The 22,689-nt window shown below is 40.8% G+C and overlaps 1 protein-coding gene across 1 annotated transcript; it reads left to right on the top strand.

Annotated features, from left to right (window-relative positions):
- The first annotated feature begins 960 nt into the window (after positions 1-960).
- LOC110527525 (chloride channel CLIC-like protein 1) lies at positions 961-22,272 on the top strand. Its single transcript, XM_021608861.2, has 9 exons — positions 961-1,356; positions 2,923-3,003; positions 11,132-11,356; positions 12,737-12,874; positions 13,512-13,569; positions 15,883-15,980; positions 16,344-16,439; positions 16,719-17,153; positions 20,777-22,272. Exons 1-9 carry the CDS (start codon positions 1,201-1,203, stop codon positions 20,882-20,884), a joined length of 1,395 nt encoding a protein of 464 aa, XP_021464536.2. The 5' UTR covers positions 961-1,200; the 3' UTR covers positions 20,885-22,272.
- Positions 22,273-22,689: the final 417 nt, after the last annotated feature.

Below are 22,689 nucleotides of genomic sequence, written 5' to 3'. Positions count from 1 at the left end.
TGTGCAAATCTGTCATCAAGGCATAGAGTGGCTACTTTGAAGAATCTCAAATATAAAATATATTTTGATTTGTTTAACACTTTTTTGTTGACTACATGATTCCATATGTGTTATTTCATAGTTTTGATGTCTTCACTATTAATCTACAATGTAGGAAATAGTCATAAAAAAAATAAAGAAAAACCTTGGAATGAGTAGGTGTCAACTTTTGACTGATACTGTATATACATCTGTATATCAACAGTTGATAAGTTTTATTAACTAAAAGTCCCAGAATAAAACCTTTAACTCAAATCCATTTGAATGATACGGTTTGTCTCGAACAGTTTAAGATCCCCTCATCTATATCATGTGTTTATCTTACAGACATTCTGCCTGATTCACCTGATCTGGTGGAAGACATGCTAAAGGGTTTCAGTTCCTTGACCAAGGATGACTACTACAGTGAGGCCCTGGTAGAAATGGCTGAACAATACTGAGCAATGAAAGCAAATCCATCAAGGCTGGTGTCTGAAATGCATTGCTTCGGCAAAGCCCATGTCAGCCCAGCAGCCAAGAGAGCAGCTTAACATCCCGGCAGCATTATTTTAATTTAACGTTTTTATTTCACCTTTATTTAACCAGGTAGGCTAGTTGAGAACAAGTTCTCATTTGCAACTGCGCCCTGGCCAAGATAAAGCATAGCAATTCGCCACATACAACAACACAGAGTTAGTTACACATGGAATAAACAACCATTTCGGCAGATCATTTTAGAAAGAGAGGGTCCAGATTGTCAAACCCGGCTGATTTGTAGAGGTCCATATTTTGCCGCTCTTTCAGAACATCAGCTATCTGGATTTGGGTGAAGAAGAAATGGTGGGGGCTTTGGCGGGTTGCTGTGGAGGGTGCCGGGCAGTTGACCAGCAAAACGACAAAACTGATGGCACTGTGATAGACTGCATCCAGTTTGCTGAGTTGAGTGTTGGAGGCTATTTTGTAGATGACATCGTCGAAGTCGAGGATCGGTAGGTGGCGGAGTGCACATTTAATTGTTGCGAACGCCATTATACCAACGAAGAAGAATGTCGCCAAAGCCAGTTAGACCACAGCTTGAAGTTATTGTTGTGTTTGAGGCACGAGTTATTAAATGTAGCTTAGCTAGAGTAGCCTCCCAATGTCATAGTAGTAACGTTAGCTAGCCGTCTTAAAAGGAAGAAGATGTCAACAAGTGCTGTCGCGATGTTAATCATCACTGCTGCTGTATGCAGCCTGTTGCTCGTTGCTCAAGGGCAGATGGACGATGAGGAATGGATTGATCCCTATGATATGTTGAACTACGACCCAAGCACAAAGACCATGAGAAAGCCTGCTGAGGTACAGTACAAGCAGCTGCGCAATGCCTGCTTTTCGTGCCATGACTCGGTGCCATTAGTTGAAATTATTATTTTATTGTTTAGGGTGTCCCATCAAAAAAAAACATATTTTGACCAATGGGTAAAATAATGTGAAAGGCTGCAATATGTAACTTTTTAGGCGCCACGACCATATTCACAGAAATGCGTGTTATTAAAGACCATTTTCGAGTACATGAAACTCTTCGCGGCAAGAAATCCATCGCCCATTCAACATATCCTAGATTTATGTTTTTATTACTTCTTAACAATTTTTTTTTTTTGTGGTTGTCATACGCTTACAATGTTTTGATTATTGATTGAACAGTCGTTAAGATTATATTTGTTTGTGATCTTTGCAAAATAATTTATGGACGCAGCAGTTATTCGCTAGAATCGTAACACACGTTGATATAGGCTGTCGCAAAAGTTAGCCAAAGAGCCATTTTACTGGTTTAAGTGTAAGTATAATGCAGTTGATTTGCGATGACACAAACATTCTATTAAGCAGGACATTCAAACGAGCCTTAATCTTATTGTAATCCAAAAGTAGTGTGAATTGCACTCATAAGTAACATGTAAATCGGGGCTTTAAAAAAAAGCGTTATATAAGAACGGCCATTCTCATTGAAAGCAAATATAGGAAGCGGTATGATGTATGCGCACTAATTCTATGCTTCCCGTTCTTAAGTTTCGTTTTTTTGGTCTTTTACTTTCGGTTTTGTACACCAACTTCAAACAGAAGGAAGAAAATTCAATATTTTTGGTTATGAATAATATATTTCACTCTGTTTTAAATGGTACACTGATTATCTACACTAGACTTGCTTGTTTTGTCACAAACTGAAATGGCAGAACGATTTCTGCATTGTGCAGCTTTAAATGCGGAAGGCACATTTCGGTTTAATGCATTCAGTTGTGAAACTGACTAGGTATCCCCTTTCTGATGGTTGGCCAATACGCTTCTGACTGTGCCAGGGGATGATTATGAGGCCAGATCGTTCTTCAATATGTTCATAGATGACCAGCAGGGTCTAATAATAATAATATGTGGTTGAAGAGGATACGACAGGTCAGCACCTCCGTGGTAAATAAATGTCAGTTGGCTTTTCCTAGCCAAGCTTTCAGAAGTCGAGACAGAAGATCTGAAATTTGGCACACATGCTCAGGAATATGATTCTAGTTAACACACGTGATATATCAGACACCACTGTCCCGATTTTGGCAAATTACACTGATTGGCCCAAGGGGGCTGCTATAGTAATCAACTGAAACCCCACACTTTTAAAAAGCATACTTCCTTTCCTATTTGAGCATTAATTTGTCACTAATTGGCCCAAAAGGGGGCGACGCAACATTTGTGGGGGACGACATGTTTAATGTTGCCATGTTTTGTTGTTTTCTTTGACATGTTTCCTATTGCAGTAGCTAGCTATTTGAACAAAAACATGACAAATACACATTATTTTGAACATCTCTTAAATGCTTATGACAGAATGGCGAGAAGGTAAAATGTCACTTTCCTGAGTTTTCTTTTTTTCTTACACAGGTTTCACAGCTGCCTTCATGCAATCTGGTGTTCAAGCAATTCCTCACCAAGTTTCTAAAGGAGATAAAAAAATTTGGCCAGGTATGTTTTGGCATTGTCTCAACTTGTGTGAACACTAAATCGATGCCCTAATGCTCTTTATGTAAAGGCCGGAGCTATGGATCAGTAGGTAACCATCCTGCCTGCCCCCCTCAAATCTTTTCCCCAGAGCTGATCAATCAGATTCACATTCTGCTCATGTTGTTTTAAAAAATAACCCCCTTTTTCTCCCCAATTTCGTAGTATCCAATTGTTAGTATTTACTGCCTTGTCTCATCGCTACAACTCTCGTACGGGCTCAGGAGAGACGAAGGTCGAGAGTCATGCGTCCTCCGAAGCACAACCCAACCAAGCCGCACTGCTTCTTAACACAGCGCGCATCCAACCCGGAAGCCAGCCGCACCAATGTGTCGGAGGAAACACCGTGCACTTAGCAACCTGGTCAACGCGCACTGCGCCCGGCCCGCCACAGGAGTCGCTAGTGCACGATGAGACAAGGATATTCCTACCGGCCAAACCCTCCCTAACCCGGACGACGCTAGGCCAATTGTGCGTCGCCCCACGGACCTCCCGGTCGCGGCCGGCTGCGATAGAGCCTGGGCTCGAACCCAGACTCTCTGGTGGTACAGCTAGCGCTGCGATGCAGTGCCTTAGACCACTGCGCCACCTAGGAGCTGCTCATGTTATTTTACACACAGATTTTTTTTTTTTTACATAGTTGCTGCTCACCCTCCCCCGCCCATCATGTTTCTTACATTTCTTTACTCACCCTCTTCTGAACCAATTTGATTGACATGATGTAGCCTACGTCTCTGCCTCATTTATGAATAGCAGAAATAAAAACCCTGCAGCTATTTGAAATGAATATTCTAAAAGTAAAGATATTTTGTAGGCTAATTTGGGATGTAGGCTACAACCTGTTGTAGGCTAACTAAGAATATTGCAGTAGCACAAGCAGGGCACAGTCTACACATTGCATTGGGGCAAAACAATCAGCGTTTTAACCAGATATACATTTGTGATGTTTGAAATACTTTTACACCAGACAAAGACGTCTAAACATCGCCACGTGGAGGAAGGAGTATGGAATTACTCTAAAGTCTTTAATATCAAGCAAGCCTTTTGAATTCGAGAACAAATATCTGAGTGTTGCAAACAAAAATAATGATATTGAAAGCCAAAACAAATGTGCTTATTTTGTTAAGAGCAAAATAAATAATATTGCAAGGAAATAATTTTGAAAGGCAAGAACAATATTTTGGGCGATAAGGCCAAAATCTATATCCCGATAACGATACATATCACGCTATAGCACATTTTCTGTCAGAAATACATAAATAGTTTATATAAAATTATACTCAACAAATAAAAGGTACTTACTCATATTTGATTATTTCTCCTTTTATTTAGAACCTTTGTTCAAATTTTCAATTAAGCATGTAACAAAATATAAAATATTAATGTATAAAATCTAAAAAGGTAAATGGAAAACATTTAAACTATAGTTGCAAACAAAATAAATATAGGTCTAAAAATGTTATATACAGTTGAAGTCAGAAGTTTACATTCGCTTATGTTTGAGTCATTAAAACTAGTTTTTCAACCACTCCACAAATTTCTTTTCAAACTATAGTTCTGGCAAGTCAGTTAGGACATCTACTTTGTGCATGACACAAGTAATTGTTTAGACAGAATATTTCACTTTCACTGTATCACAATTCCAGTGGGTCAGAAGTTTACATACACTAAGTTGACTGTGCCTTTAAACAGCTTGGAAAATTCCAGAAAATTGTCATGGCTTTAGATGCTTCTGATAGGCTAATTGACATAATTTGAGTCAATTGGAGGTGTACCTGTGGATGTATTTCAAGGCCTACCTTCAAACTCAGTGCCTCTGCTTGACATCATAGGAAAATCTAAAGAAATCAGCCAAGACCTCAGAAATACAATTGTAGACCTCCACAAGTCTGGTTCATCCTTGGGAGCAATTTCCAAACACCTGAAGATCCCACTTTCATCTGTACAAACAATAGTACGCAAGTATCAACACCATGGGACCACGCAGCCGCCATACCGCTCAGGAAGGAGACGCGTTCTGTCTCCTAGAGATGAACATACTTTGGTGCAAAAAGTGCAAGTCAATCCCAGAACAACAGCAAAGGACCTTGTGAAGATGCTGGAGGAAACAGGTACAAAAGTATCTATATCCACAGTAAATCAAGTCCTATATCGACAACCTGAAAGGCCGCTGAGCAAGGAAGAAGCCACCGCTCCATAACCGCCATAAAAAAGCCAGACTACGGTTTGCAACTGCACATGGGAACTTTTTGGAGAAATGTCCTCTGGTCTGATGAAACAAAAATAGAACTGTTTGGCCATAATGACCATTGTTATACAGTGCCTTGCGAAAGTATTCGGCCCCCTTGAACTTTGCGACCTTTTGCCACATTTCAGGCTTCAAACATAAATATATAAAACTGTATTTTTTTGTGAAGAATCAACAACAAGTGGGACACAATCATGAAGTGGAATGACATTTATTGGATATTTCAAACTTTTTTAACAAATCAAAAACTGAAAAATTGGGCGTGCAAAATTATTCAGCCCCCTTAAGTTAATACTTTGTAGCGCCACCTTTTGCTGCGATTACAGCTGTAAGTCGCTTGGGGTATGTCTCTATCAGTTTTGCACATCGAGAGACTGACATTTTTTCCCATTCCTCCTTGCAAAACAGCTCGAGCTCAGTGAGGTTGGATGGAGAGCATTTGTGAACAGCAGTTTTCAGTTCTTTCCACAGATTCTCGATTGGATTCAGGTCTGGACTTTGACTTGGCCATTCTAACACCTGGATATGTTTATTTTTGAACCATTCCATTGTAGATTTTGCTTTATGTTTTGGATCATTGTCTTGTTGGAAGACAAATCTCTGTCCCAGTCTCAGGTCTTTTGCAGACTCCATCAGGTTTTCTTCCAGAATGGTCCTGTATTTGGCTCCATCCATCTTCCCATCAATTTTAACCATCTTCCCTGTCCCTGCTGAAGAAAAGCAGGCCCAAACCATGATGCTGCCACCACCATGTTTGACATTGGGGATGGTGTGTTCAGCTGTGTTGCTTTTACGCCAAACATAACGTTTTGCATTGTTGCCAAAAAGTTCAATTTTGGTTTCATCTGACCAGAGCACCTTCTTCCACATGTTTGGTGTGTCTCCCAGGTGGCTTGTGGCAAACTTTAAACAACACTTTTTATGGATATCTTTAAGTAATGGATTTCTTCTTGCCACTCTTCCATAAAGGCCAGATTTGTGCAATATACGACTGATTGTTGTCCTATGGACAGAGTCTCCCACCTCAGCTGTAGATCTCTGCAGTTCATCCAGAGTGATCATGGGCCTCTTGGCTGCATCTCTGATCAGTCTTCTCCTTGTATGAGCTGAAAGTTTAGAGGGACGGCCAGGTCTTGGTAGATTTGCAGTGGTCTGATACTCCTTCCATTTCAATATTATCGCTTGCACAGTGCTCCTTGTGATGTTTAAAGCTTGGGAAATATTTTTGTATCCAAATCCGGCTTTACACTTCTTCACAACAGTATCTCGGACCTGCCTGATGTGTTCCTTGTTCTTCATGATGCTCTCTGCGCTTTTAACGGACCTCTGAGACTATCACAGTGCAGGTGCATTTATACGGAGACTTGATTACACACAGGTGGATTGTATTTATCATCATTAGTCATTTAGGTCAACATTGGATCATTCAGAGATCCTCACTGAACTTCTGGAGAGAGTTTGCTGCACTGAAAGTAAAGGGGCTGAATAATTTTGCACGCCCAATTTTTCAGTTTTTGATTTGTTAAAAAAGTTTGAAATATCCAATAAATGTCGTTCCACTTCATGATTGTGTCCCACTTGTTGTTGATTCTAAACAAAAAAATACAGTTTTATATATTTATGTTTGAAGCCTGAAATGTGGCAAAAGGTCGCAAAGTTCAAGGGGGCCGAATACTTTCGCAAGGCACTGTATATGGAGGAAAAAGGGGGAGGCTTGCAAGCTGAAGATCACCATCCCAACCGTGAAGCACAGGGGTGGCAGCATCATGTTGTGGGGTGCTTTGCTGCAGGAGCGACTGGTGCACTTCACAAAATAGACGGCATCATGAGGAAAGAAAATTATGTGAATATATTGAAGCAACATCTCAAGACATCAGTCAGGAAGTTAAAGCTTGGTTGCAAATGGGTCTTCCAAATAGACAATGACCCCAAGCATACTTCTAAAGTTGTGGCAAAATGGCTTAAGGACAACAAAGTCAAGGTATTGGAGTGGCCATCACAAAGCTCTGACCTCAATCCTATAGAAAATTTGTGGGCAGAACTGAAAAATTGTGTGTGAGCAAGGAGGCCTACAAACCTGACTCAGTTACACCAGCTCCTTCAGGAGGAATGGGCCAAAATTCACCCAACTTATTGTGGGAAGCTTGTGGAAGTCTACCTGAAACATTTGACCCAAGTTAAACAATTCAAAGGCAATGCTACCAAATACTAATTGAGTGTATGTAAACTTCTGACCCACTGGGAATGTGATGAAAGAAATAATTCTCTACTATTCTGACATTTCACATTCTTAATAAAGTGGTGATCCTAACTGACCTAAAACAGGGAATATTTAGTGGGATTAAATGTCAGGAATTGTCAAACTGAGTTTATATGTATTTGGCTAAAGTGTATGTAAACTTCTGACTGTGTGTGTATATATTTTTTTTTTTTTTGGGGGGGGGGGGCTTGCTTGTTTTGCATGTTATTGTGACATTACTACGTGTCACATATTCATTTGCATTTGGTACCTTGGGTCAAACGTTAGCACTAACTCACAAAGCCGTTTATTATGTTCAGCATAGGAGAGCCAAGCACAGGAAGCAGCTTTTTCAGTAGTTTAGTTGGAATAGGGTCCAGTATGCAGCTTGAAGGTTTAAAGGCCATGATTATTTTCATATAAAGCAGCTTGATTGCTCATTCCAGATGTTAGATGTGTTGATTAGAATCACATTAGAATCTTCAGCACCTAACCAGAGTTTCTAAACCCAGAGGCGCAACATTGCAAGATTTATGGGAACGTTTGCGAAGCAGGCCGGGGTTTGAGACGTCTATGGACTTGATATTGCAGCTGACACTGCAGGCAATTATTAGCATCAGTCATTCACAATTTTCCCACAATACATCACGGTTTTGATGCTCTTAAACACAGCCAATGAGAGTGGAAAATTGTGAGTGAAAAAAGTGGAAAATTCTTCCATAGTTGTTAATTTTCTCAATCTAAAGGCACAACCTGGATTAGAGCCAAAGCCTCAAGTAGTTGAACATGTGTTACTCCAACCTTGTGAAACTGACACTGATGTGTACCTGCACATGAGCTTAGCTAGCCAATGTCACCATGACATTGCCTATAAGTGTGATCAGGGATTTCTATTGGTAGAAGCAGTTTCTGCCCATGGTCATACTGTACTACTAGCAAAGAAGCTAGCAAGCAAGTTGATTAACACAAATGACTGTGGTCATTTCTAGATAGCTGCAGTGCCAAAACCAACTTTCTAAACCTCAAATTACACTGCAATCGGAAAGTATTCAGACCCCTTGACTTTTTCCACACTTTGTTACAGCCTTATTCTAACAAATTCCGCTCCTTAATCTACACACAATACCCCACAACGACAAAGCAAAAACAGGTTTTTAGAAATGTTTGCCAATTTATAAATATAAATTTAAAACCTGGAGATATCACATTTACATAAGTATTCAGACCCTTTACTCAGTACTTTGTTGAAACACCTTTGGCAGCGATTACAGCCTCAAGTCTTCTTGGGTATGATGCTATGAGCTTGACACAGCTATATTTGGGGACTTTCTCATATTCTTCTATGCAGATCCTCTCAAGCTCTGTCAGGTTGGATGGGGAGCGTCGCTGCACAGCTATTTTCTGGTCTCTCCAGAGATATTCAGCTGGGTTCATGTCCGGGCACTGACTGGGCCACTAAAGGACATTCAGAGACTTGTCCTGAAGCCACTCCTGCGTGCGTTGTCTTGGCTGTGTGCTTGGAGTCATTGTCCTGTTGGAAGGTGAACCTTTCCCCAGTCTGAGGTCCTGAGAACCCGCTCTAGAGCACGTTTTCATTGCTCTGTTCATATTTCCTCTCCTGAGTAGTCTCCCAGTCCCTGCCGCTGAAAAACATCCCCACAGCATGATAATGCTGCCTCCACCATGCTTCACCGTAGGGATGGTGCCAGGTTTCCTCCAGACGTGACGCTTGGCATTCAGGCCAGAGAGTTCAATGTTGGTTTCATCAGACCAGAGAATTTTGTTTCTCATGGTCTGAGAGTCCGTTATGTGCCTTTTGCTGAGGAGTGGCTTCCGTATGGCCACTACCATAAAGTCCTGATTGGTGGAGTGCTGCAGAGATGTTTGTCCTTCTGGAAGGTTCTCCCATCTCCACGGAGGAGCTCTGTCAGTTACCATTGGGTTCTTCTCCCCCGATTGCTTGTTTGGCTGGGCGGCTAGCTCTCAGAAGAGTCTTGGTGGTTCCAAACTTCCGTTTAAGAGTGATGGAGGCCACTGTGTTCTTGGGGACCTTCAATGCTGCAGGAATGTTTTGTTACCCTTCCCCAGATCTGTGCCTCGACGCAATATTGTCTCGGAACTCTACGAACGATTACTTCGACCTCATGGCGTAGTTTTTGCTCTGACATGCACTGTCAACAACTGTGGGACCTTTTTAAATAGACAGATGTGTTCCTTTTCAAATCATGTCAATTGAATTGACCACAGGTGGACTCCAAGTTGTAGAAACAGCTCAAGGTTGATCAATGGAAACAGGATGCACCTGAGCTCAATTGAGTCTCATAGCGAAGGGTCTGAATACATATGTAAATAAGGATTTCTGTTTTTATTTTGAATAAATGTGCAAAAATGTCAACCTGTTCGCTTTGTCATTATTGTTTGTGTGTAGATTGAGGATGTTTCTTAAAATCAATTTTAGAATAACGCTGTAATGTAACTAAATGTAGAAAAGGTCAAGGGGTCTGAATACTTTCCAAATGCACTATATGTACACTATATATACAAAAGTATGTTGACTCCCCTTCAAATGAGTGGATTTGTCAAAATCATGGGTATTAACGTGGAATTACCCGTATACTAAAACGGAGAACAGCATCCTGTTCGTGAGAGTCTCATCTTTCCATAGAGGGTTCATATTCGTGTGTAGCCCAAATCGTTCAGAGATACTTTTTTTTCGCTAGAAAACTGATTTTTCGGGACATCTCCTGGTCTGCTAAATACTGCTTTAGCTTTGCCACCTTCCACAGTAGATGCGGAAGGCCGACATGAGCGGATGTGGTGGATCAAGACGCAGCCCATGCAAAAAAAGCAACATATCTCTGTTAAACAGATTTTGATGGGGATTTTTGTATTATGCTAATTAGATGTCGACTCAGATATCGTCTCTAGGGGGTTATGAAATAAACAATTTGTGCGGGCTGGTAAAATCCCTCCATGCGAGGTTGAAAACCAAATGGCTAGTAGCCGATCATAAAAGCGTCAAGAAAAGTTAGTTGTGACCCAGTAGCCTATTTCCCAAATATTTTAATAGCCTGGGAAGTTGTCCAAAATGTGCCGCATTCAAAAAGAACAAGAAGGAAGGTCAGTCCATTGGCCTAGGCATAGGCTATTCTCAATGGCAGCTTTATGAGAGACGGAACAAACAATATAACCTAACTCAGTACGGTACGAAAGCCTGTTGCTCATCAGTTGACTGTCATTTCTCCGTGGGCGCGCCACAAAGACGTGCACATACACCTGACCTGGCCATGCTGAGACTCCACCAGAAAGATTAGAAAAGATTTGCCTTCACTTAGCCTCTGCCCACAACCATTATTTTTCGCCATGAATCGTCCAGTTATAGCATGTGATTTTGCGCTATAGCCTGACAGTGGTTGTAGCGGAGGTATTTATAATGGGGGGCAATACCATCTTTTATAAAAGTTGAGTACATAATCACAATGGGATAAAGGTTGACATCGCCCAACCCAAGTTTTACCCCCTTGTGATGTAATATGCTATCTGTATATGCCAAGTGACTGTACTTTGTTGTGCTATTTATTTTCTTATTCCTTTCCAACCACTAGCCCAGTGATTTCCAGAATGATCTCTACTACGACGCCAAAGTAAGACTGTCTCGGCAAGCGTTGGCGGAGATCTGGAAGCTTCTGGAGGGAATGGACACCTGTAGAATGGGGGATCTGGACGATGCCCTCAGCCAGATCCTGGTGGATCTCAAACCACATGAACTCGAGGCCTCGAGATGGCACTTTGAGGACACCTTTGGTGTGGAGATCGACACAGTCATGAAGGTGATAATGTGTAGCAGAAGGACTGTGATGCTCAAAATCAAGTGCACACCACATGTGCACACCGCCGCACTCACCATGTGGTTTGCCTAAAGGAATTGATGATTGACAGTTTGTAAAGTAGGCTACAGGGAGGATGAAATTTAAAATAACTTATATTTTTCTGTGAGGGAATGTCTTTTCTGGAAAACACAGTAACTCATGGGCAAGGACTAGCCTACACACAAACTAAAGGACATATGAAAACAAAACTACTCTCAATGGTGCTGGCTGGCATGTCTGATCTCTGCTTGACGAGGCGAGTCCGATCTGCTCCACTGACTGACTGAGATGCGTATGAAGCTAACTGCCACTTTTGTGTTCATCGATATCTTAACCGCTACGATTCAGAGCACAGTCATTTACTGTACAATCAAGACAAGACAGAACTGATACCACTCGTTGGCGTTATAACGGCAGGAATATTTCTCATCGTCATTGCAGTTATTTAAAGAGCGACTGCCCCTAAAAACTTAAATGGCCTATGAGACATCAATATGAGCGAGAAACATTTTATTATTGTGTCAACATTGACTACAAAATGTAAATAGGATCATTTTGGTCATAAAGTAGTTCTCGTCCAAAACAGATTTGCACGATAGGAAAGTCACGGAATGAAGGGTACCGTAACAGTTTTCCGTGCGTTGGGTTTATTATAATCCTGCCCACAGCTGGCAGTACCCAAGTAATCGTCAATTAGGAGCGCAGCTGCACGCAACCTGATCGTAATGCCCATGGTCAATTTGGTTTGACATTCGATATCCCTATGTGGCTAGTTGGAGACATCTGTAAACTACACAATGTACATGGGGCAATATTTTAAAAGGTCAGTAGCTCCAAATGTTTATGACTTAACCTCAAACCATCAAAACATTTTAGAAATTGAGATACAAATATTGAAAGCATTTAATGAGACAACTAAAATATGTGCGACATGAAAATATTGTCCCAGAGATGGGCTATCCGAAGTCGAGCCAAATTTTCCACGCTCGCTCACCAGCTGGCTGAAGCTAAATGACAAAATGATTTAGTTAACTCTTCCCACCTGCGAACACGAGCAAACCACACCCCGAAACCAAATCCTGTTTGAATTCAGTCATGGCTGTTAGCATTTCTTAATGAACCAAAACAAAGCCAAAAAAGTGCTTACCAAACTCTGTCCTGGGGGGCCCCCATGGTGCACGTTTTTAATTTTTTTCCGTAGCACTTCACAGCTGATTCAAATAACCAACTCATCAAGCTATTATTTGAATCTGCTTGTGTAGTGCTAATGAAAAATTCTAAACTGGCCCCCAGGACAGAGTTTAGGAAGCCCTGCTCTAAAGGACCTTCTCTCTCTTCCAGGTGTTTGTTTGTGTCTTAATTATAGTGGTCATCGTCTGCAGCGAGCTGTGGTCTACAGTCTCCTGGTTTGTCCAGTTCAAGCGAATCTTCACCATCTGCTTTCTCATCGGTCTGGTGTGGTTTTGCTTCCTCTACAAGGTAAATTATCAATACACACTTCCATGCATTCTGTAAAATGTCCACTTGCTAATAACCCCTTACTGTCTATGATGTTCTATGTCTAGTAGTAAATAAATATAGTTATTATAATTAATTTAAAGAATATTTGAAGGTACAAAATTACTTATTTTCAGACAGTGGCCAGTCTGGCTACTTTCAGTGTAGGGTCTGTCTGATTCAGGATTGATTCATGTTCTCAGAAGTAAAAAAAATAAAAAGTAGGCTAAATGCTACAACAGTGTTTTGTCTTTGCAAATATTATTTTTGGGGGGGTTTATGAACAGGTAAGGATGACTTAAGCTAGTTCAGCTATTTATAATATGCCATAGTCTATAATTTAAAAAATCTAAACCAACTAAATAAATTGAAGGAGCAGCAAGGAATATCTTGAGGGAAAAACAAAATGTCTTATCAGGAGAGTTGGACTATGATGTGTTTTTTTTGTTGTGAGATTGATTGATAGATGAGGGATAATAGCAGTTGTGGAAACAGGGTTCGAACTGTGGGTGTGTGGACCCAGGGACGGCAGCAACTGCCACTAAACCAGCTTCTGATCCAGGAATGGTACAATGCTAAATCCATCATATATGTCATTTTAATTGTATTGTCCTGTCAGATTGACTTTGCCGTCGACGCGAAATGCAACGGGAAAATTGACTGGTGGAACTTAAATGGTGAGCTGATGCAAAAAACATTAACACCTGAGTTTTGCATAACAAAAATGTGGGATTACATTTGAATAAATGCGTCGTTCTTTTATAATAATTGGTGCATGAAGAGATAATATATCCATTTTGTAATGCCATTAAAAAAATAGGTATTAAAACGCATGGTCGTTGTTAGAGACATAATATGTGAGCGGAGAGGAGTGGAGCATGCTTCATTTGTCTGGAGCGTGAGATTCCCAAAGGCCGGGGCATCGGCCTTTTAGCCCGCTCCAAAGTAGCGCTCCGGTAGCACTCGCTTCACGAGCTCAGAGCATGCCAGTGTGCTGCTATCTACAGCCCCTTCCTTTAGCTACGGTTACAGGGTTCGCTAAATATTTTCAAAAAGAAATTGATAGAACACACGGATGCTAAATCAAGTCGATTTACAACGACGAGGACCAAGAGGGAATGCGGGGATATAGTGTCCAACTCAATAATCATTGTGGAATCTGAAAAGATACCCATCCCATACTTTCTACGTGCACATGCAGACAGAAAGGAACGAGATGGGTAGATAACTGTCATTGTAGCAAAGCATTTATAAGCCAAAAAAAAATTGTGTGTTTCGTTCATTTTTGTTCTATTATCTATACTATAGGCCATCATTGATTTTGGCCCAATAAGGACTGGCATATTCCCATGTTCAAGGAGCTTTCCGTTTTGATTGGGTTATTTTGCCTAAAAACCTTTTAGGCCTACCTATAGAAACATTTAAAAACAACTCTGCCTTCCTGCCCAGCCTGGCAGAAGTGGCCCGAATGGTATTTAGCATTCCCAGTGGCTCTGCAAGTGTACAGTTCTCCAAGAAACTTAGAATGAGCCTGAAGCCACAGACTCTGGCCAAACTCATGTTTCTAAAAATGAATTCAAAGGAACTATTAAGTAATTTTTCATTTCATTTTTATTTAACTCTTGAGTCACAGCCTATATGTGCAATTTATAGAAAGACTATAATGATTTAATACAACCAGTCTATTGTGTCGCGCATGCAAATGCTTCACAATGTATTTATTTGTCGGCTATAGCCTTGAAATAATATAGCCTAAATAATTCATTTTCGTTCCTGACTACCTGCTATTTAATGACATGTAGCCTATTTTCGCTTCTTACATTCACCTTTTCATGTTTATTCAAATAATTTTCATTCAAATCCATATGTTTTGGTTTCAATACTTAAAAAACAATTGGTAGATCCAGGTAGTCACAAATAGTGTTGGTTAAATTGTGATTTTAATGAATGGAGCAAATTGGAGCAGAAGTTTTTTTATGTATTTATTTTTCAGCATGGTTTTGACCTCTCCATGTGCGACAAGCGCGATTTCCAACCACTCAACTCCGCTCACATACTCTGGTTGGAGACCATTTAGACCTGAGCACCTTTTCTTGTATAATTATCAGTAGTAATAATCCTTTTATGGGTTAGGGCGGATAAAATAGTCATTTACAATCTCGCTCTTTACTGGTTTATATAATGATGTTCTCTTAGAATTTTTTTGTATTTTTTATATATATATATCCTTGTAGATTGAAAGTGTTGTTCGGTTTAAGCTCTTTGTGTATGAGAAGTGGAGTTTATTTAGTGGACTGCAGTGAACTGTAGGAATGTGTACTCCCAATAACTCGAGGCCCTCTCACCACTGGGTAAAAAAAAGTCCTGTGATATGCACAGAGGTTCTAGATTTCTGGTACAAACTCCAGGAAGACAGCAAAAAAAAGAAGCTCAAACTAGATTTGTTACACCCAACTGGAAGTGTCAGCTAAGAACATACAATTCAATGCCCACTTTATACCCTTAGTTCTCACGTCTTCCTTTCCAGAAAGATGTGTTTCAGTACTTTTCCATCATCCACTATTTCTCTGTGCTCCTCCTCGCATATCACAGGACTTGTTATCAGTCAAGAGAGGGCCTTGAGTTATCGAGAGTACATATTCCTGCAGTCCACCAAAACATTCCACTTCTCATACACAAAGAGCTTCCACCTAACACTACTTTATATCTCAAAGGATATATATATAAAAAAAACATCTATTTAAGAGAATATAATGATATATACCAGTAAAGATAGAAAATAGTCCGATTTGTAAATTACTATATTTTTTTTATATCAGCCCTTACCCATAATTATTAGAACAGATAAGTATACAAGAAAATGTGCTAATGGTCTCCAACAGCATAAACATTTTGTTACACTTTTTGCAGTAAGCTTACTGTGGAAATGCATATTGGTTTATGTTGCCATGAAGCCTACTATATTGGACTCCTTCCTGCCTTTACCCCAGATTGGTACAGAGGTGCCATGACTCTCCAGGAAGGTCTCTGTAAGATGTACAACAAAGTCCTCAACGTCAGCCCAATCCTTCTCGTATCCCAAGCTAAGGTAACCTGTAGTTGACAACCGGGGTTGGGGACAATTCCATTTCAAGTCAGCCGTACAGGATGTAAGTGCAGAGCCTTTGGTCTAGCGGTAAATGCCCTCGGCACATAAACTGCTCCCTACCGGAGATGAGGGATCAAACCCCAACTCCAACCCTTATATCCTTCCCATCTCTCTGTATCTGTCTCTCATTCTACCTGTCCAAATCAAGTAAACAATGAGTGAATCCTTCCTGCATTGAAATGGAATTGACCACAACCCTGTTGATGACCAATTACCTGTGTAGCATTTAGCCCATTTCCATGATGGTGTGTTATGTCTCTCTCTGAATGCAATCACTATGACCATCACCGACCTCTTCGGAAGCACTTTGGCCAGAGGATCAGCGAGTTGCTCGTAGCCATCAAGGTCCTACCGGTCACCCGGGATATCCCTGTGCTCCTCATCGTGCTTTCCATCCTGGTGCGTGTACACACACACACACACACACACACTTGAAACACTTTTAGAAGGCCTTGGGTAAATCCCATTTCAATTAAAACAATTCAGAAAGAGAATTCGTGTTGAAAAATCCTTAAGAAAATAAATGGCCCTTTTTGAATGAGAAATTTAAATTGACTTACATATTTAAATGGAATTGAGCCCAATCCCTGACTATCACACTGCAGTCATAGTAACTGTTTCCAGTTGTAGCCAGTTCGCTACATGTCACTGAAGCAGTATATTCCTCATGTTCCTCAGGTGTTTATGTACTGTAGATGCCAGGCAGCCATCAAGCACTGCATTACGAGACTGCTGAGAATCGGCAGGCCCAGGGACACCCCTCCTCCAGCCATGGACCAGTCCGAGCCCCAGGCCCATCTGAGAGGTACAAACCATGACCCACTGGCAGGGGGGGAGGCCCTTCAATGCTCCCCTCCCAGAAACGTGGAGACCCTGAGGAACGACGACTGGCCGTTTAGCAACGCCCAGGAAGAGGTACAACAACCAGTTGTAGGTGGGGCCACAACTGCAGGCAATGACTCACAAGAAGCTAAACCATCTCTAGCTAAACCCTCTCTAGCTAAAGCCAAACCCAATGAGAGGGACGTGACGTCTGAATCTAAGGTGGCTACTGACGGGGAGTCTAAGCAGCTGGCCGAGAGGCAGCCCTCACCAACTACACAAGGGAATAATGTAAGTGGTTTGTGTTGATCTCAGCTGAGATAAGGATGCGAAGGTGTTCCCTTATGAACCTGGGGGCTTATCGAAAGCAGCCTGTCATTCTAGGTCTTTAGCCGCTACACTGGAAGTGTATACCGGAGGTAAGGCCAGCAGAGAGCAAGCCACTTCAGCAAGTGGTCTCAGCCGTGAGCTGTACAAACAAATCCTTAAAACTACAACCAAACATAATTTTACACTTCAGAGCTGCAAGCCACAGAGGGGACCCGCCAGCCTCTGTAGCAGTGGAGGAAAAGGTTGAGTAGAGTGGGGATTTGGGGAAATTGTATGTAGAAGGACTGGAGAAGTTCAACCGTTGACTTTACTCCAAAATTAATTAAAATATAATTTCCACCTCCCAGAAATAAGCCCAATAAGATATTACATATTGGTAAAATGATTTTAACATATTGGACCAAGCATATAGCCTATGCGTGGTCCATCTTATCAGGTATGCTATAAGCAGTATCACCTGTAGCCCAAGTGGCTATAAATGAATAGGCTGACTCATTGGTTTTGCTATCTGCATTTAACATGGGCATAATCATTAGCTAGATCTGAAATGGGATCTTTTAACTAGTTAGCATGTTTTGATAAATGTTATGTCCAGACAAGTTGCATAAACACACTGAATATAGGATAACTTGGGGACAAAACGCCACACGGTAACACGCCCCCTCCTGTACTTCTCACAGAAACCACTTGGTGTCGGCATGCTCCTCGGATCCAAATGCTGGTGACGGGTAGCACTTTGCTTGGCAGCTGGCATTGAAAGCCCCCTGCTAGGTGAAAGGTGTTCCAATGACGGGCCATGAGGTTAATATAGCTGGTGGTGGAGGGTTGTCAAACTGTTGAAAAACGATCATTCAGACCAGCCTTCCTGATCTGAACTTTTGTAAACTACATTATGGATATTGGAAAATGACCTATGTTTATGGGTATACAGTCAATAAGTCCCCTGTCCTTGTTTTTAAATGCCTACCACAGCACCTTATATGCATTAATAGGATGATTCAGATTCTACATCAGTTGGTTAATTGCAGAACCGGTGTTTTTATTTTACCCAAATTGTTCTAGCGCCACTGTCCTTTATTGTGCTTTTGTTTGCCTGCCTGGTCATGGTCAATGTGCATGTACCTTCAACACATGATGATTGTGTGCAGTGATCCTGTCAGTGGTGGCAATGTTTTGAGGTAATGTGAATGATGTTCTGTAATGGTATTACAATAGACAAATCCACATGAATAGGCAGGCGTACGTCATTGGGTATTACTAATATACACTAAGTGTACAAAATATTATGAACACATGCTCTTTCCATGACAGACTGACAAGGTGAAGGCGATGATCCTTTCATTGATGTCACTTGTTAAATCCACTTCAATCCGTGTAGATGAATTCGAGGGGACCGGATAAAGGGGTTGCACTACTCAATATTAGGAAGGTGGTGTTAATGTTTTGTACACGGTGCATTCGGAAAGTATTCAGACCCCTTCCCTTTTTCCACATTTTTGTTACGTTACAGCTTAATTCTATAATGGATGTAATCCCCCCCCCCTCATCAATCTACACTCAATACCACAAAATGACAAAGCGAAAATAGGTTTTTAGAAATGTTTGCAATTTAAAAAAAAAAAAATGTTTTATGAAAAAAACAGAAATACCCTATTTTCACAAGTATTCAGACCCTTTTGCCATGAGACTCAAAATTGAGCACAGGTGCATCCTGTTTCCATTGATCATCCTTGAGATGTTTCTACAACTTGATTGGAGTCCCCTGTAGTGTCAGGACTTGTAGTGTCAGGACTATCATTAAATGTGAAGACTGTTATTTTATGAATTCTCTGTGTAATTATTATTATGTGATTAACTAGGAAGTCAGGGCACCACAGATCTCTATTTCCCAAATCGACTCTTCAGATATTTTCATATCTTAACAAAACAATCTATTATTAAGGAATTATTATTATTATTACCTCACCTGTTCTCATTACTGACCATCGCAAACCCTTGAATATCTGCACGAACTCTAGCCTAAATCATGAATCAGCGATATACAAATTGGCTTATTTATTTACTAACTAACTAGTCACACAGAATTACTTAAACAAACAGTAGATATTTAGGTTACTACATGATACAAAGAAAGTCCCTAGCGGACGAAGCCGATATGACAGCTTGGTAGCCAAACGAAAGGGGTGGGGACTGAGCGGGAAAAACTAAATGGATTCACTACACATAGTTGATAATTATATTAATTGAAATGCTAATCCTTTGCACATGAGCGGCCGCTCATTCGAGAATAATTGCAATGTATATATTTAGGCCCGTATGTCGTTTTTGTCTTCTCTGTTGGAATCCAGTCCGTCTGCTGGAGAGTCAGTTCATAATGGTCCGTAGAGCTCCGAGACAGGATTGTGTCGAGGCACAGATCTGGGGAAGGGTACCAAAAAAATTCTGCAGCATTGAAGATCCACAAGAACACAGTGGCCTCCATTCTTAAATGGAAGAAGTTTGGAACAACCACAAACTCTTCCTAGAGCAGGCCGCCTGGCCAAACTGAGCAATCGTGGGAGACGGGCCTTGGTCAGGGAGGTGACAAAGAATCCAATGGTCACTTTGACAGAGCTCCGGAGTTCCTCCGTGGAGATGGAAGAACCTTCTAGAAGGACAACCATCTCTACAGCACTCCACCAATCAAGCCTTTATGGTAGAGTGGCCAGATGGAAGCCACTCCTCAGTAAAAGGCACAATAGCCAGTTTGGAGATTGTCAAAAGGCACCTAAAGGACTCAGACCATGAGAAACCAGATTCTCTGGCCTGTGAAACCAATAATATGAAACCAACCAATATATACTCTTTGGCCTGAATGCTAAGCGTCACGTCTGGAGGAAACCTGGCACCATCCCTATGGTGAAGCATGGTGGTGGTAGCATAATGCTGTGGGCATGTTTTTCAGGGACTGTGATACTAGTGAGGTAGATCCTTGATGGAAACCTGCTCCAGAACGTTCAGGACCTCAGACTGGGATGAAGGGTCACCTTCCAACAGGACAACGACCCTAAGCACACAGCCAACACGGGGGTTTCTTTGGGACAAGTCTCAATGTCCTTGAGTGGCCCAGCCAGAGTCCAGACTTGAACCCGGTCAAACATCTCTTGAGAGACCTGAAAATAGCTGTGCAGCGACGCTCCCCATCCTACCTGACAGAGCTTGAGAGGATCAGCAGAGAAGAATGGGAGAAACTCCCCAAATACATGTGTGCCAAGCTTGTAGTGTCATACCCTTGAAGAATCAAGGCTGTAATCACTGCCAAAGGTGCTTCAACAAAGTACTGAGTAAAGGGTCTGAATACTTATGTAAATGTGATATGTTTTTTTTTGTGGGTTTTTGTGTAAATACATTTGCAACCATTTCTAAACCTGTTTTTGCTTTGTCATTATGGGGTACTGTGTTTAGATTGAGAAATCTATTTTAGAATAAGGCTGTAACGTAAAAAGTCAAGGGGTCGGAATACTTTTCGAATGCACTGTAGCTGTGGCTTCTCATAAGTTGGAATGATTTGTTTCTAAATATTGCTCTTTGCTTACTGTTTGCAGACGCAGGAGAAGTCATCAGAAGAGAAGATGTCATCTATCTCAGGGCAGCATGGTGAAACTGATAGGGTGCCTGTACAAGAGACTGAACCAACGTCGCTAGCACTATAGACTATATTCTTGTCATCAAATCCATTGGATGCCTTAAGCCAGTTATGAAGATGCAGTTTTTCAAGATAATGAAGAATACTTTTTATTTCATTTTTTAAACATGTTTTTCAGTTTACAATGTAGGCCATAGTGATTTTTTTTTAATCTTTAAAAAAAATAGCAGGTTGTTTACCTGTCTTACATTTTTTTTTGTTAGGGAAAGACCAGCCGTAATATTGTATAGATTACATCAATGTAATTGTCCATCATTTACAATCCCCCATATTTTTTTTGTTTATATATACATTTTAAAAAACACACAGTACTGTTCAAAACACCAGTCTCAACATCAACAGTAAAGAGGCAACTCCGAGATGATGCTTGCATTCTAGGCCGAGTTCCTTTGTCCAGTGTCGGTGTTCTTTTACCCATCTTGATCTTTTCTTTTTATTGGCCAGTCTGAGATATGGCTTTTTCTTTGCAACTCTGCCTAGAATTCCAGCATCCCGTAGTCGCCTCTTCACTGTTGATGTTGAGACTGGTGTTTTGCGGATACTATTTAATGAAGCTGCCAGTTGAGTACTTGTGAGGCATCTGTTTCTCAAACTAGACACTAATGTACTTGTCGTCTTGCTCATTTGTGCACCCTCTTTCTATTCTGGTTAGAGCCAGTTTGCGCTATTCTGTGAAGGGAGTAGTACACAGCAGTGTACGAGATCTTCAGTTTCTTGGCAAATTCTCGCATGGAATCGCCTTCATTTCTCAGAACAAGAATAGACTGATGAGTTTCAGAAGAAAGTTCTTTGATTCTTGCCATTTTGAGCCTGTAATCGAACCAACAAATGCTGATGCTCCAGATACTCAAGTAGTCTAAAGGCCAGTTTTATTGCTTCTTTAATTAGCATGACAGCTTTCAGCTGTGCTAACATAATTGCAATAGCCATTTAAATTATAAACTTGGATTAGCTATAAACTATCAAAATAAAGTCTCACACCATGTTACCTCCCAGCAATTTAATGGGTTTTTAACCAACATTTCGGCATCACTGTGCCTTCCTCAGGGCAATGTCATGAATACTTGAACCAGGTTATGTTGACGCAGTGAAATTAGTGTAACCAATGACAATAGTGAGGGGTGTGTCATAATGATTAAGTTAATTAAAATGACTGAAACTGTTGAATATTGTATATGGCATATCAAATATAGTATGCTATTGTTATCATATAGAAACAATGGAATAGTGTACATCATACCAGCGTCAACATATTATTGTTAAATTCAATTTCACATTATCGTTTTTGTTACATGCAATCTTTTGGTTCAACCTTAATATATAATTAACATCAACAGGGGGAACACATTAGGAATACGCTAATAAGCTGTAAATAAAAAAAATCAACTTATAAGATTTGTTCATGGAGGAAAATGTGTTCATAAGAAGGGCCTGAGATCAATATTCAGACCACTAGGGGTCAATGTTTTTAGATAGGATATCCAGTAACCCTCCCTTTGTAGTAGTAGGATCTTGATGTTCCCTCTCCTTGGTAGAGAAACATGCTCAATGCCTGTGTATTTGAGGGAGGAGATGGGATGGTTAGCTTCAACAAAGTGAGCTGCTACTGGATAGTCAATGTTCTTACACCTGATTGAGCTGTGGTGTTCAGCTATGAGTTGTTTTAATTGTCTTTTCGTTTGCCCTACTTAGGCTTTTCCACATAAACAGGTGATGAGATAGATTACTCCCTTGGTCTTGCATGAGATGATACCCCTAACAGTTATCTTTCGACCTGTATGTGGGTGTCTGAAGAAAAATGTTTTTATAGTG

This window comes from Oncorhynchus mykiss, chromosome 7, assembly GCF_013265735.2.
Source record: "Oncorhynchus mykiss isolate Arlee chromosome 7, USDA_OmykA_1.1, whole genome shotgun sequence".
NCBI classification, from domain to species: domain Eukaryota; kingdom Metazoa; phylum Chordata; class Actinopteri; order Salmoniformes; family Salmonidae; genus Oncorhynchus; species Oncorhynchus mykiss.
Note: the sequence above shows the minus strand (reverse complement) of the source record. Positions and strands in the feature narration are given on the sequence as shown.

Excerpts from the sequence above, each read along its gene's own strand:
- LOC110527525 (XM_021608861.2), top strand. The coding sequence starts at position 1,201 with ATGTCAACAAGTGCTGTCGCGATGTTAATCATCACTGCTGCTGTATGC. Across the intron at positions 3,004-11,131 it reads AGATAAAAAAATTTGGCCAG|CCCAGTGATTTCCAGAATGA; the intron begins GTATGTTTTGGC and ends TCCAACCACTAG. Across the intron at positions 15,981-16,343 it reads TTCTCGTATCCCAAGCTAAG|CACTTTGGCCAGAGGATCAG; the intron begins GTAACCTGTAGT and ends CCTCTTCGGAAG.